The 14621-nt window shown below is 51.9% G+C and overlaps 1 protein-coding gene across 1 annotated transcript in view; it reads left to right on the forward strand.

Annotated features, from left to right (window-relative positions):
* Positions 1-14224, forward strand: part of Mroh2a (maestro heat like repeat family member 2A) — a 35885-nt gene extending 21661 nt beyond the window's left edge. Inside the window, exons 26-41 of the mRNA XM_027395989.2 lie at positions 560-664; positions 1705-1828; positions 2237-2355; positions 3328-3480; positions 4263-4417; positions 6758-6917; positions 6989-7182; positions 7451-7588; positions 7967-8081; positions 10294-10443; positions 10545-10727; positions 11623-11778; positions 12498-12629; positions 13201-13303; positions 13607-13672; positions 14103-14224. Of these exons, the coding sequence (XP_027251790.1) occupies positions 560-664; positions 1705-1828; positions 2237-2355; positions 3328-3480; positions 4263-4417; positions 6758-6917; positions 6989-7182; positions 7451-7588; positions 7967-8081; positions 10294-10443; positions 10545-10727; positions 11623-11778; positions 12498-12629; positions 13201-13303; positions 13607-13672; positions 14103-14224 (2175 nt within the window). The remainder of the gene's footprint in view (positions 1-559; positions 665-1704; positions 1829-2236; positions 2356-3327; positions 3481-4262; positions 4418-6757; positions 6918-6988; positions 7183-7450; positions 7589-7966; positions 8082-10293; positions 10444-10544; positions 10728-11622; positions 11779-12497; positions 12630-13200; positions 13304-13606; positions 13673-14102) is intronic.
* Positions 14225-14621: the final 397 nt, after the last annotated feature.

The following is a 14621-nucleotide window of genomic DNA, read 5'->3' on the forward strand; positions in this document are numbered from 1 at the left end:
CACCTCATGGCTGAAAAGTAACGGAAAGGGAGGACAGGATTCCAATATCCCTGCAAGGGAACACCCCAGCTATGTCACTTCCTTTCACTAAGCCCCATTTCCTAAAGATACCCATCACCTCCCAGCAGTAGTACCACAGGCTGGTGGCCAGGTTTTCAATACATATTTCAATATGGGGGGGTGAGGTGGGCATTTCATATGTAAGCCATAACAGCAATGTTCACTGCACTGAAAAACAAACAAACAAACAAACAAACAAAAATCCCTTTGACATTAGAATGTCCCTGTCAGCAACACCTGAACTGAGGGGTGGTCTGGGTACCAACCTGTTTAAAACCAGGCCAGGCACAACTTTCAAGTACTCATAATCTTGTGAGGGTTCTGGAGGCCTCCCACTCTGGTCACAGCCTCGATTCCCTTCATGGTAGAGTCTGAGAAGAAGGTGTCTAGAGCCATGGAAGTCAGATTCTGAGTGGGAGGGACCATGAGGTAAAAGCTGGCCAGGGTGGGGCTGGCCGGGATGTTAACCCTGCTTCTGTGTTTTGGGATCTACACACAGCTCCTGGAGAAGTGGATCTTGTCAGAGAAAGAGTGGGAACGAGAGAAAGCCATGAGCCTCCATCTCCATCTCATGCAGATCTATGTTCAAAGCATCGGTGTCTGTGTGAGTCCTGACACCTCTATCCCACTGCCCGCCACTCCATGATACAGCCACAGCCACAGAGCAGTTACTCTTTCTGGTCAGAGGCAGGAACACATCTCAGATCAAGCTCTGTCCCAGGAGTCCCTTGGGAAGACACCTGGGCTTTGTCCGGGGGGGGGGGGAGGGAGGCGTGAAGGGGGAGAGGATGGGATCATAGCATGGCATGGATCCAGGTTTGTGGTACCCGAGGTTCATGCGGTAGTGTATATAACTCTGAATACCACTCAGGAAAGATATCGTCTACCTAGGATGATAAAATGAATCACTACAGTCTTAAACTGTACAAGTATCACCAACCCCGGAAGTCTAAGGCAAGGTGGTGTTTTGCTGATTAATGGACACCCATGCATGAGATCTCTCCTACCTGTGTTGGCTCTGAGCTCTGGCTGTGTTATTCTTAGAGATGGCTGTGGACAGAATAGTGGTGTGCCGGGGCTAGGGGACATGGATGGCCTCAGATCTTGGGGTGGTGTGTAGTAAGCCACAGAAACACCTAAATGGAGGTGGGCAGGGAGGCTTGGCCAAATAAAAAGAGCTTAGACCCACGTTACAGGATGTTCAATGTCATGGTACATGCAATATGTCACCAAGATTTTAGCATCAAGGTTTGATAACGTCTTCTGAAAGAGGAGGTGGCATTGTTTACAGACAGGGAACATGCAGGACTGCTGAAGCCCCTGCCCAGGTCACTCGTTTAGTGAATGGGTTTAGTAAAACCCATTCACTAAACCCATTCACTAAATGGGTTAGAATCTGGAGTTCAAAGTCCAGAGTAGTTCAGAACAGAGCCGACCGGGAGTGAGTCCTGAGCCAGGATTTCTCCAGTATTAGTTGATTGACCTCCAAGAGCTCAGCTATGAGACTGAGGAGATGTGAACACGAGTGGAAAGCACACAGTGCCAGGGCTCATACACTCTAGTTGCCCTGTATGCTCTTCCTGGGTGGCTCTGGCCGTGTATTTGAGTGTGGAGCTCTGAGCCCCGATGTCTCTTGTCTCTCAGATCCCCCTGAAGCTGGGGCAGTTTGGCATACTGGTTGGACTCATCGCTCCATGCACCTGTGACGTCCATAGAAGAACCCGCTTGGCCTCGACTAATGTTCTGTCCAGCCTGCTAGATCTTCACGGTAGGGAGGACATAGGAAGTGAGGGATGCAGTGAGGTGGAGGCTAGCCTTAGGGAATTGGTGCTGGCCTGCCACAGAAGGAAGTACAGCTTGCGTGTAGGCAGGCAAGAAGACAAGTGTGTGGCCAACGTAACAGGGGAGTGAGCTCACCCAGAGGTCATAGAAACTTCCAGAAGAAGAGGCTCATTGGATGAGGTTGAGTCACTGAGGGCACGGAAAGAGTAGAAGTGGGTAGAACCGAGGTGGGGGACAGTGGATACATCAGCTGTGTGTGCCAGTGGTGTGTGCAGAAGCCCACCGTGTAGAAGGAACAGTGGACGGGGGCTAGAAGGGAAGGGATATACAGATGCTGGAGGGCAGCTCAGGCCACCCACTCTCCTGCTGATCATGTCTGATATATTCCCAACAGTGAGCCAGACTTGCTCCTTATGGGGAGCTTCCAAGGAGCAGGAACTAGAGAGATGTAAGGAGGACCTCCAGGAAACAGACATGGACAAGATTTCCAGTGCTTCCTCCAGAATCGCCAAGGTGACACTGGGCTGTGCTCTGGGTGCCTCACTTCCATCTGCTGGCTGTATAGACAATATTTCCCCCCTGAGGGTCACTTCTCTGCAACCTTTGGTACACCTGATACATCTGTATTGAATGGCTTGTAGTGCCTGGGACATTAAGGGCTGGTACCTGACATTCCCTGGCCGACTCCCCCAAGACCCTAATAAATACAGAGAGGGCTGTGGGAAAGACTGCACACTGACAGTCTTAGTTGCTGTTTTATTGCTATGAAGAGACACCATGACTAAGGCAACTCTTGCAAAAGAAAACATTTAATTGGGTGCTTGCTCACAGTTTCAGAGGCTTAGTCCATTGTCATCATGGTGGGGAGCATGGTGGCAGGCCGGTGTGGTGCTGGAGAAGTAGCTGAGAGCTAAATCCTGATCCACAGAAGAAAAAGAAAGAGACCGAGCCTGGCATAAGGCTTTTGAAACTTCAAACCGCCCCCCCCCCATGACACACTTCCTCCAACAAGACCACACCTCCTAGTCCATCTAATCCCATTAAAGAGTTCCACTCTCTGGTGACTAGGAATACAATCTTATGAGCCTATGGGACCATTCTCATTCAAACCACCACACTGACATTAGTTCCTGCGCTGCTAGTGGCACACTGGTGGGTAGAAGTGCTCAGAACCATGAAAGCAGGTGTTGAGAGTCAAAGGGATGGGACTTTAAAGTCATTTCTGCCTCGGGAGCAGGGCAGCCTTCCTGGTACCAATGGGAGTTTGTATAGAAGCAGAATGAGGCCAGAGAGTGTCTGCAAGACAGTGCTGTGAAGATGGGAGTGTCCTGTCTGAGATACAGGCAGAATGAGAGGCGATGATGAGGAGTGGGAGAGGCTGGGTACACTCTGGAAGCCTTGGAAAACTGGCTACAGCTAGGTCAGTTAGCCTTTTGGGATAGGGGAGTGGAGGGAGCCTGGAATTCTGTCTTGCTCTGGTCCTAGGTGGTCTGCCCGGAGTTTAACTGTGATGAAGTTGTCTCTCTCATCCAGAAGCTCTGTGAGAACATTGGGGCCATGGACCTGCAGCATGACAGGGCTGCTGTCACCTGGATAGGCATCTTCCTCCAGATGCGAGTCAAAGAGCTGGAGGACAAGGTAGCCAAGCCCAGCAGGCCCCTGGGATTGGTGCTGGGCCTGACCAATGTATACAAGTATGGGCTATGGAAGTATGACAGCTTCCACCCAGACCAGGGATGCTAAGGAGGATAAAATAGAGTGCTAGAATGAGAAAGCTGTTGAATTGTTACTGGTCAGTGAGTAGCTGAGGGACCACAGGCGCCAGGCTCTCTTCAGCGAGGCACACAACTGCCCCAACTGAAGATGCAATGCAAATGTAGGAGGAAGAGGCTGCCAGAGAAGACTTTGGGGGTTTAACTCACCCACCGTGCTCCATGAAAAAGGGGTGTCCTACAGGGGCCCTGAACTAGTTTCATTTCTGTTGCTGTGATAAAAACACACTGACCAAACACAGCTTAGGAAAGACCTGGGTTGAACTGGGGTACAATTCCAGGTTACAGCCCATCACTGGGGGGTGGGTGGGTGGGGAGCAGTCAAAGAGCTAGTGAAATTATATCCACAGTTTAGAGCAGAAAGCAACACGTGCATCCTTGCTTGCTTTCTTCCTGCTTCCTTCACTCTTCCATAGTTCAGGGCCCAGCCTAGGAAAGCCGCTGCCCAGAGGGGGCTGGGTCTTCCCACCTAGAATTAACAATTAAAACAACGCCCCCCCCCCAGACCTGCCCACAGACCAACGTGACCTAGATAATTCCTTATTAAGATTCTCTTCCCAGGTAATTCTAAGTTGGGTTGACAATTAAAAAGAACCAGCACCAGTCCCAAACACTCCCCCCCCCAGAAGATGTCTATCCTCTCCTCAGGTGGCTGAGATACTAGGGGCCATCCTGGTCCACCTTCCGGTGGTGGACCACCCAGAGGTGAGGCGGCACCTCATTGAAGGCATCCTCTTGCTGGCACACTACCACCAGGAGACGGTCCTCACGTCACTCTTGAGGCAGCCATTGCCCATGGAGAGGTGAGAGCCGTGGAAGGTGGATGTGACTGGGGGCCTAAGTCCTGGGCAGCACCTTGCACCTGAGGCCAGGCACGGTCTTGTACCCGTCTCTCATGTGAGAAGCATCTGCCTCTGCCGAGCCACTGACCCAGGCCCCAGACTTATGATTTCATGAGGTTGGACTTGAATCTCTATCTCACAGCCCCTCTCATGTCCTGGCTGTCCCTTCTAGGACAGCATCCAAAGAGCCCAGAGCATTCTCTCATGACAGCCCTTCCCTGTGGGGAACAGAGGCATGGACAAAAAAGGCATGGCTCCTCGGCTCCGTACCTCTGAGACTCTGTGACGTTTCAGCCCATCTCTGTGCCTTTCAGAGTGTGTCAAAAGAGGGAAAGTGACAGATTTATCTAGGTTTCCAAGAGACAGCAGTCCCCTCTTATTTTTTTATTGTTTATTTCTGGGTATGCGGGTACATATGTCATGTGTGTGTAGGTACCCACAGAGGCCAGAAGACAATGTCAGATTCCCTGGAGCTGGAGTGACAGGTGATTGTGAGCTGCCTGGTGTCGGCACTGGGAACTGAACTCAGGTCCCCTGCATTTCAGTACCAGCTCTTAAGTGCTCGAGTCATCTCTCCAGCCAGCACCAACTTCCCTCTTTCTCACTTTATCCTCACTAATACCGATGATTCCAGAGTATAGGCAGGGTCATGCCAAAAATAGGAAGGAAGGAAGTGTGCCAAGATACCTTTCTGGGCTCTTGGGTGGAGCCCAGAAAGAAGCTGCAGTCATCCTGCAGAGCCGCCGAGTGAGTCGGTGTTGATCAGGGAGATGAAGCCAACTTGCGCAGAGAAAAGAACATTTCCCAATGGGCCTCAGATCCACAGCCAAAGGGGCTGATGTGTGTGAAGCCCAGGTGTGGTGCCCCTGGGGTGTGGTGTGTCCTAAGGGCGGCCTACAGAGTGCCAGGGGGAGGGCTGTTCGTATTTGGTGACTTTCTGAAAGTGGTGCTTAGAGGATCAGAGCTGAGTGGACAGGGCCCCATACAGTGCACACCTATCAGCTGATATGCAGGCCTTAAGGGCTTTGCTGGGGGCAACACCAAATGCTAGCTGTCACTCCCTCCAAATCTGTCTTGGTTAGCTGTTGCTGCTGAACCACAGTGATACGGAAACTTTTGAAGAGTGCTGCAGTTAGCACACAGCTCCTGTGGATCAGAAGCCTGGAAGTGGCTTAGTGGGTCCCTTCATCAGGGTCACACCAGACGCCACTAAGGTGACAACTGGCTGGGTTTCACATCCCAAAGTCTTGCCAGGGGCATGCAGCGTTGGCAGAATTCAGACGGATGCTGTAAGCCCTTGTTTCAGACACCTCCATGGCTCTTGTATTTGGTGTATTTGGTGTTAAGAGGCGGTGTGCACCCATCTCTGCCTCAGCTTCCCGTCGCTAGTGTCGAGCTACAGCTCTCCCTACCCTGAATTCTCCTGCCTGAGTTCCAGCACCAGCTCTGTGGGTCCAAATACATAGTTTATTTGTCTCCTTGTCTATTTACTTGCTAGGCTTGTTTACTTTTGCTCCCAGACTTTTCCAGATTCCATGCTCTGTACCCAGCATGCTCTAAATGTCAGTCTTCAGGCATTTCCCTTCCCAGAAGGGCAGTGGGCTTGGCCTTGTAGTCAAGGAAGCTATTTTCTTTCTGATTTAATATTGTTTTTGTCATTTTGTTTGTTTGCGTCAATTTTCGTCAATGTTGTCCCGGCTGGTCTCAAACTCCTTTTGCAGCTGAAGCTGGCCTTGAATTCCTGATCCTCCTGCCTCTACCTCCCAAGTGAGGGATTACAGGCTTGCACCATCATGCCTATCTCAAGAAGTCCATTTTTCAAAGGTAGTTTGGCAGGTCACTTGTCCTCTGGAGCCTTAGTCTCCTCTTCTGTGGCACACAGAGACAACAAAAACCTTCCTGGAATATCAGCCCGGAGCATTAACTGGTAACCCTGTGTGTGAATTCATTCCCCGATCCACTATACCTCTGTCTCTTGTGACTGTCCTTCCCAAATCCCTGGAAGATACTTTGGGGAGATTATCTGATTAAAAAAAGAACCCCCCAAGCTGCTTGATGTTTCTTTTGGCTTTTGGAAACATCATTGGTTGTTCTCAGGAAGTCATCAGGTGGGAGGCCTGGAGAAGCTAAGGGGCTGTGTATTTCTCAGTGATACCCTAGAGAAAATGGCCCAATAGAACCTTTAATGACTCTGGTGATCTGGAATTCAACTCTTTGCACAGGGGCCACCAAAGGGTGGCAGAAGGAGTGCTAACCTTCCAGAGCAGGCTGCCGGAAGCTCACTAACCTTGTTCCTTCTAGCCATCTGACAGAGGTGTGGCTGGCTGTGGCAGAGAACGTACCCTTCGCCAGGACCATGCTCCATGGCTTGCTGGGCCGGCTGCAGTCAAGGTTCACCGCCCGGATAAACGCCACCTCCAAAGCCGACATCTGGCGCCTGGCAGCTGTGGACCCTCTGATGGTGAGTGCAGAGGCAGGTGCTGGGCTCCTCAGGGAAGTCCGGGTAGAATGGACCAGCCCTTCTCCCTGCAGACACTGTGCACCATCCGGCTCCTCATGGAGAAGATGGACCAGGACGACAAATTCCCAGACCTGTTCCCTGACCTGCTGTACACCTTCCTGCTGCAGCTTGGCAGCAGCCATGGGCCAGAGGCTGCCTCACCAGTCCTGAAGACCTGGAGGCTGGTTCACACAGGGCCCCTGCCCCAGGAGATGACCCTGCAGAGGTGCTCAAGGGCAGATGGGCAGGAGGGAGGGACACGGTGCAAGGCAGGAGGCTGGAGCTGGAGCTGGAGCTGCCCTGCAGCTTCTCCTTAGAAGCCGGAGGGCTCCACGAGTCCTTCTGGGAGTGGGAGGGAGTGACTTTACTCACAGCCTTCCCCCAGTGTGCGTCCAGCGTGGTGTAGGCTTCAGAGTGGGGACACCTCTGTGTCTTGTGACCATCCCCCTTAGTCCTCCTCTTCAGCAGCCTTATCCTTGCTCACCTTTCTCCAGGATCACGATCAAATCCATGCAGCTTTTGGTCAAGAGAATTAACAGAGAGCCCCTGGAGCAGGCCTTGGAGGAGCAGTCAGTGTGGTCCCTGTTGGAGAACGGAGGCACCTTCCTAGAGGGCTTGAGCCTGATGGCCAGGTGGGGCCAGGTCTCACGGGGAGGGGTTCAAGGGTTCTGCAGAGGCTTATCCCTGTGAATGGCACAGCTAGCGTCTCACTTCTGGGATCACTTCCACACTGATGGATGTCCTAGACTCTGGAGTGGCACTGGGGCCAGGAAATGAGAGGCCAGAGAGAGAAGGGTCCCCCAAGGCCACAGGAGATCTCTGAGCATTCTGGTCTGACCATCACAGCCCTGAGTACTTAACTGGTACCCTGGCCCCTACCATCAACTACCTGGGGAATTGGGGAAGGCCCAGAGATGCTAAGTCCCCCTTCAAGCTGACTTCAGACTCCAGAGAAGAGGGCAGGAGCAGGGACGACAGCCCTCCCTGTGCTCTCCCACTTTCCTCCTCAGGCTGTGCTTGCAGAACGCAGAGAGCTACACGCAGAGGCTGGCAGAGCTGGTGCTCACGGGCATGGGCTCCGAGGTCCTGAGCTGCTGCATCAGCAGCACGGCCATCTGTGTGGAAGTGAGGCATCCGTCCTGGGAGGGAGGGGTGAGAGTGGGTAGTGGGTAGCGGTCTACAGGCTTCCTAGGATGGCAAATTATCGCTGTGGAGAGACACCATACTCACGGCAACTCTTAGAAAGGAAAGCATTTAACTGAGGTGGCACCTTACAGTTCCAGAGGTCCGCTCCATTATCATCATAGCAGCATGAAATCTTGCTGGAAATCTTGAACCTACCCCCCTAAGTGACACACTTCCTCCAACAAGGCCATACCCCCTCCAACAAAGCCACACACTTCCTAATAGTGCCATGCCCTATGAGGTTATGGGGGCCAATTACATTCAAACCACCACACACATCTCCAGGGCAGGCACCTGGTCTTTGAGGGCCTGGGCTTAGGGGACAGATCTTGCTTTGCATGGGTATTCCCTGCTCTCACTATTCATGCAAGGCCTGACATCGTGGGCAAGCAGAGGCTGAGACACAGCCTGTGTCCCTGTGTCCCGAGGGAGCCAAACATAAGGAGTTCCTCAGCTTGGACTCGGAGGCTTTTGTCTGGACAGCTAAGAAGTGTTCACCTTGCCACGGGGAAAACAGGGACAGCATCATGGCCGCCAGGGCTTGGTTACTCTGTCATGTGGTTAGAGCATCTGTGGAGTCTTGGAGGAGCTGGCCAGGGAATCTTTGGGAGAAATGCCACTGCATCATGTCCGGTTGTCTTAAGGACCAAACAGCAGCTCTGGGCAGTAGACATCAAACCTTCTGTGAGGAGCCTTATAGTTAAGAAGTTTTCCTGCCTTGGTGGTCCTGAGGGACCTGGTTATTGGCCGGGACAGAGCCACGGAAAGTGCACATGGCTGGGTTCCTGTAAAACCTTCCCGATGGGCAGACACTTAAACTAAACATGGTTTTCATGTGTCATGATCCCTCGAGATGTTTCCCACCACTTAAACATGTGAAAACAACCCCTGGCTTTGCACTGTGCCCCAGCCACCGAGCTTTCTCGGGCTCACAGATTCTTCTCTTGTTTGTGCCTCTGTAAACCATCCAAACACATTATGGGAAGAGATTACAGCTTGAAGTGGCTGGAAGCTGGGCTAAAGGTCAGACACTGGAATGACATAGGGAGTGAGTCAAAGGGCCTGGTGAGAAGTTTGGATTTTGCCCTGTAGGGTTTGTAAAATGAAGGTGTGGTCATTATTTACCACTCCTTTGGCCCTTCCTGGGATCTCCGCAAGAGGTTGAGAGGAATTGACGAGCTGTGTGGGTTTGAGGGCCTCGAGGCACTGGGCATGGCAATGGTTACTAGGCTCTTGGGTATCTTTAAAACACACTCGTGAGATTAAGGGAACATGCCTCAGCACATAAAGTGCTTATTGTGCAATCAGAGGACCTGAGTTCAGATCCCCAGCTCTCCCAGAAAAGCCAAGAATGTAGCTATGTGTGTACTCCCAGAGCCGGTGAGGGAAGGGGTGGAGACAACACATCCCAGGGATTTCCAGGCCAGAGAGCCAGGTTCAGGGAGAGCCCCCCCCCCCCACGAAGGTCAAAAGTGGTGGTGCACACCTTTAATCCCAGCACTCAGGAGTCAGAGGCAGGAGTATCTCTATGTGTTCGAGGCCAACCTAGTCTACAAAGTGAAATTCTGTCTCAAAACAAAACAAAACAAACAAACAAACAAAAAAGTAAGGTGAGAAGCAATAGATGATGCTAACTTCAGCCTCTGGCCTCCACGGGTGTATAAGCCTGCATTCTAGAGTGTCCTTGCACACACATAATTAAAAATACTCAGGTGTTATTGAGCATGTGCACACACATGTATCCTACAGGTTCCACACTGGCCCAAAGTCTTGACACTCGAGTACAGGCCCAGTGGAGATTCTGTCAACTGTCCTTAATTCACTCACGATTCTATACACTTCTATTCAGATACTGGTGGGTGAGGCTTTTGCACACAGCAGCTTTCCTGCTTTCTTAACTGAAGAAATGAATTATCACGTATGCAGCACTCACCATCATTCCCGCATGGTTCCTTATTGAATGCTGCAGCATGCCTGAGCAGCTAGCTATACCAACCCCTTTCCTGGATGTGAGGACAGAGGAACTTGGTCCCCTCCCTCCTGCTCACAGAGTGGCCATTCTCTGAGTTGCCCCTGACTCCTCTGCCTTGTTGCCGAGTGGTGAGCCTCCACTATGCGCCGCCGTGCGTAACTGCAACACTCCCGTTTCTAGTTCATGAGTGACCCAGTTCTGCACCAGGAGAAGCTGCTGAGGCCGGTGGTGCTGATGCTGGAGAAGGGCGCAGGGCAGGACAAAGATGAGATCTTGCAGGTGCTCTCTTTGCGTGCCCTGGGCAACATGGCTCTCGGTGCTCCCCGGAAGGTACCAAACGGGCCCTGGTTTAGGTCCCAGGGGCTTGAGGGCTTTGTGGGCACACTCCTCCGGGAAGTGTGGGGTGCAGCTGAGGGCCTGAATTCTTCTAGGTGAAGCAGTATCGCAAACTCCTGTTGGAGAAGTGCCTGGGCTCCCTGCAGGGACAGGTGAGCTGCAGCGTGATGGCCGAAGGCATGGAGGCCCTGACCAAGATCCTCGCTGAGCTCCGAGAGGGGGACATAGGATCTTCATTTGAACCCATCTCTCAACAGTGTAGGGCATTCTTCGACAACGTGAGTCCAGATGAGAGCTTCCCTCCATACCTGTGTGTTCTGTTGCTTTAAAACAATACCAGAGACTGGAGATCTATAGAGCACAGCGGTTTATGTAGCTTGTGGTTCTGGAGTCTGTGATATCTGAGAGCACAGTACTTGCTTTGGCAAAGGACCTTCTGAGGCACCACAGGATGAGATGGAGTGAGCTAGCTTGGATCCTTTCTTATTAGAAGGCCACCAAGGCCACTGTGAGAATGCCACCTTCAGAATCTAATGGTTATTACCTCCAAAGGTCCCACCTCCAAATGCCATCTATGTATGGTTTGGGGGACTAAGAGCTTCCAACACATGGACTCTAGGTTGGGACACATTCAAGCCACAGCACACTCTGTTTGCTCAAATCACGAAGAAAAGATGTGCCTTGGGGCAGAATAAGCTGGTCCTACATGGTGTGCTGGTGGTCTTTCAATGTTCCTTGGCTGATCTTGGGGTCCTTGTAACAACCATGCCATACGTTAAGAGCCCTAGAATCAGCACCCTAGAATCTGAGGGCTCGGGTGAGTCCACCCTGCAAGGAGGGAAGAGTGCCCAGTAATCTTACAGCTCACGAATACTTTCTGGGTACCTGTGGAGATTGGAGCTGGGCAGGCAACAGTTGTGTTCATAATTCCACACAAACCATTTGTTTGTGTTCCACACATGCCTTTGGGGTGGACTCCCAAGCTAGAGCGAGCCGGATGTCTTGCATGTTACATGAGCCCTGAGGAAGGAGGGACTGTCCTGATGAAAGGCTACAGGAAGCTCTGTGGAAACTAAGGCATTGGAATGGTCCACGGAGGCCGGGGGGGGGGGGTGGGCACTGGGGTTTTACCTGGTTTCCTCATGCCAGTCCACTTGTACCTTTTGGTATCAGGAGAGCGAGCTGATACGTTTGAAGGCCTTCATCCTCTTCGGGAAGCTTGCGAAGGTGGTTGGGATTTCCAAGAAGCATTTCTTCAAAGGGGAGGTGAAGAGAGGCTGGGTCTCTCTCATGCTGCACTGCCAGGACCCCTGCCCCAGTGTAGCCCAGGTAACACACACCCTCGTCTGTGTCCTGTGCTCTGGGGCTGCAGTGCCAAGGGGAAAAGTGCCTTAGTTCTGCTGGCTCAGTGAGCTTCTGGATTCTCTACTCTCCCTCCATCTGCCCTATCCCTTATGCATGCTGGGACAGCAATCATCCTGGTGGCTCCTAAAGGGAGCTCATGAAAGCTGGCTCTGTGAGTAGGCGTGCTATGGCTCCCTTTTGCTCTAGTCACTGCCAACAGCTAGGGTCTAGTTCCTTTCCGTCTAGAATATTCAGTCCGTTGCAGGCCACTTTGAGGTACCTGGACTTGGTCCCATTTAAAATTTGTCTTAAACCTCCCCTCACAGGTCCCTGTGGGTATACCCATGGTAGGGCTGCTAGGAGTTGAGGAGAGGGTCCAGCTTGGTCTGTCACATCTCTGGGAGTGGGAGGAATGGGATGGGAGAAGGTAGAGTAAGAGGCCTGCCCATCCAAATGTGCTCCTGGCTCCATCTCCTGCAGGGCGGCTATCAGGGCAAAGGTGTTGGCTGAAGGGGCATGTGAGGGGCACCTGTCCCCCAAGGGCTTATTACAGATGCATGAGTGAGCTCCCTGAGCCTCCAGCCTGGCTCTTCTTTGCTCTGGAGACCTCTCTGGGGCGGCCCTCTCACTCCTCAGGTGAGACGCCACTCAGCGCCTTGCTTGTTGACGTCTCTGCTGCTGTCTTGTGCCCTGCGTCCCTTCAGGCATGTTTGGCTACCATGTTTCAGTGTGTGCATTTCTGGGGCTGGAAGTCCCTGGAGAGCTCCTTTGGTCACAGCAATGACAGCATCAATGACCAGATGACAGTTTTTCAGACAAACATGTGCTCCGTCCTGGTGAGGAGGCCAAGGGGGGACAAGGTTGGGCTTATGACCCCATGTTCACCTTTTACTGTGAAATACCCAATGGGACAATGCAAGGCTACCCACATTAACTTTTTCTAACTGCCACAATCAGTAAAGTGGCAGTAAAGAGAGTAAAGAGAAAAAAGTTAATTTTGACAGTAGAATTTATTTATCTCCAAGTAACCAGATTATGATCATTTTGGTATGTGATCAAGGTAAAAAAAAATTTTTTTTTGGTACAACCTTCCAAGTCCTGGAAGGTCCTTGATATTGCTATCAGCTATGTTCCCATGCTCAAGGGCCATGTGTAGCCAGTGGCTTGTGTTTTGGACAGACAGGTTCAGAAACACATTCAATGGGTGCTACAGAGTCAGATAATGAAACCAAGAGCTAAGGGCCATTACTGGGCCTGGCTACCCTGCTGTGTGGTGCTGGGAAGGGTCCTTGTCCCCTCTAGCCAAGCCTTCCATGTGCAAGCACTGATTCCTCAGATGGGAATGCTCTTTGTGAGCAGCCTGTCCTCATCTCACCCTCCACAGCCATGTGGCACTTGTTTTTGCAGGCCCAGAAAAAGCCCATTGTTCTCTGTGGCTTCCTGGTGGAAACAACGATCTTCATGAAGAGTAACTTGTCAAGCATCAGAATCTCTGCCTGCGCCTTGGCAGGTGAGTAGACGGACATGCTCAGACTCAGGGTGAGCCTTGAAGCCACTTAGTCAAACCCAGGCCTGGATGGTGAGACAAGTGCCTGGGCAAGGATGAGAGCCTCGGACTACCTCACGGTACTGGTCTACTAGCTCCTGGGTTTTCATGTTTGCTTGATCTTGGATAAGGGTGCTCACTATACATTTCTGCCTGGCAAAACATGTCTTTATAGGTCAGCCTGTGCCTCTTGCATGAGGGAGGCAGAACTGTGTGCCTGCTGATCTCTCCCTGGTGTAAGGAGTGCCTCTGTGTCTGTCATTTCAGGAATTATCATGAAGCAGCTGTCTGCCCATTTTCTGAAGAAGATGGACCTTGTGGGGCTTCGGAACTGTTAAGTAGTGTAGACTCAGTTGTACAAGTCTATGGCTCACTGACACTTCGAGACCATGCTAGGGGAGGGCTGGCAACCCTTGGCTGTGAGTTGCTTGGGGAAGAGGGAGTACCTGGACCTTAAGAGACTGCACGTAGGGGGAGATTTCCAGGAGGACCATTTGATAGGCGGAGTTCATGCCGTGCCCATTCTCAGATACTTCAGCTGCCTCTGCCCCAATCCCACAGCCAAGACCTGTCCCTGTTGGTGGTGTCAGGAGTCCTGACAGGTCTGTGGAGAGTGTGGGAACACTTAACCCCATGGCCCACTTTTGACTCCACACCAGGAGGTTCCCAGGGGGTGTCCCTGCTGATGTCAGCCTGCCTCAGTCTACAACAATGTGCAGAGTTCACGTGGTCCTGACCAGAAGGCCTGTTCTTTTCTATTCAGCGCTCCAGGACCTACAGCTAGATTCTGATGCTGGGGTCAGGAGGGCAGCCTTGGAGACGCTCAAAGTCCTGGACAGCTGCAATCAGCACTGGCTCTTGGCTTCACCTAGAGGACTGCCCTAAGAGGCCCGCTGTAAGATGCAAACTTCAGTGTCACATCTGCCCATGGCAAGGCAAATCGTTTTTTCATTTGTAGGAAAAAGAAAAAACCTTGTAAAAGAATGAGTATCCATCCCTCTTCTCCTAATGAAATATACCTCCATTGCTCTCTGGAATGCAGATTTATGGCTGTATGGATTGCGCATCCCAGAGCCAACCAAGGAAGGGGCAATGGGCAGCTCCAGCCCTGAAGACCTCTTCATCCTCAGCTGAGCCTTTGTGGGTGTGGCCATGCAGCGCTCTCCCATATGTGCTAATGTGCACCCACATCGAGGCATGGTACCAAGCAGCGGGGTGGGGGGGGCAGGGGTGTGCAACTGTCCAGCTTTTCCCCAGGGACCTCCTTCCTAAAGCGAAAGGC

This window comes from Cricetulus griseus, chromosome 2 (assembly GCF_003668045.3).
Source record: "Cricetulus griseus strain 17A/GY chromosome 2, alternate assembly CriGri-PICRH-1.0, whole genome shotgun sequence".
Taxonomy (NCBI): Eukaryota; Metazoa; Chordata; class Mammalia; order Rodentia; family Cricetidae; genus Cricetulus; species Cricetulus griseus.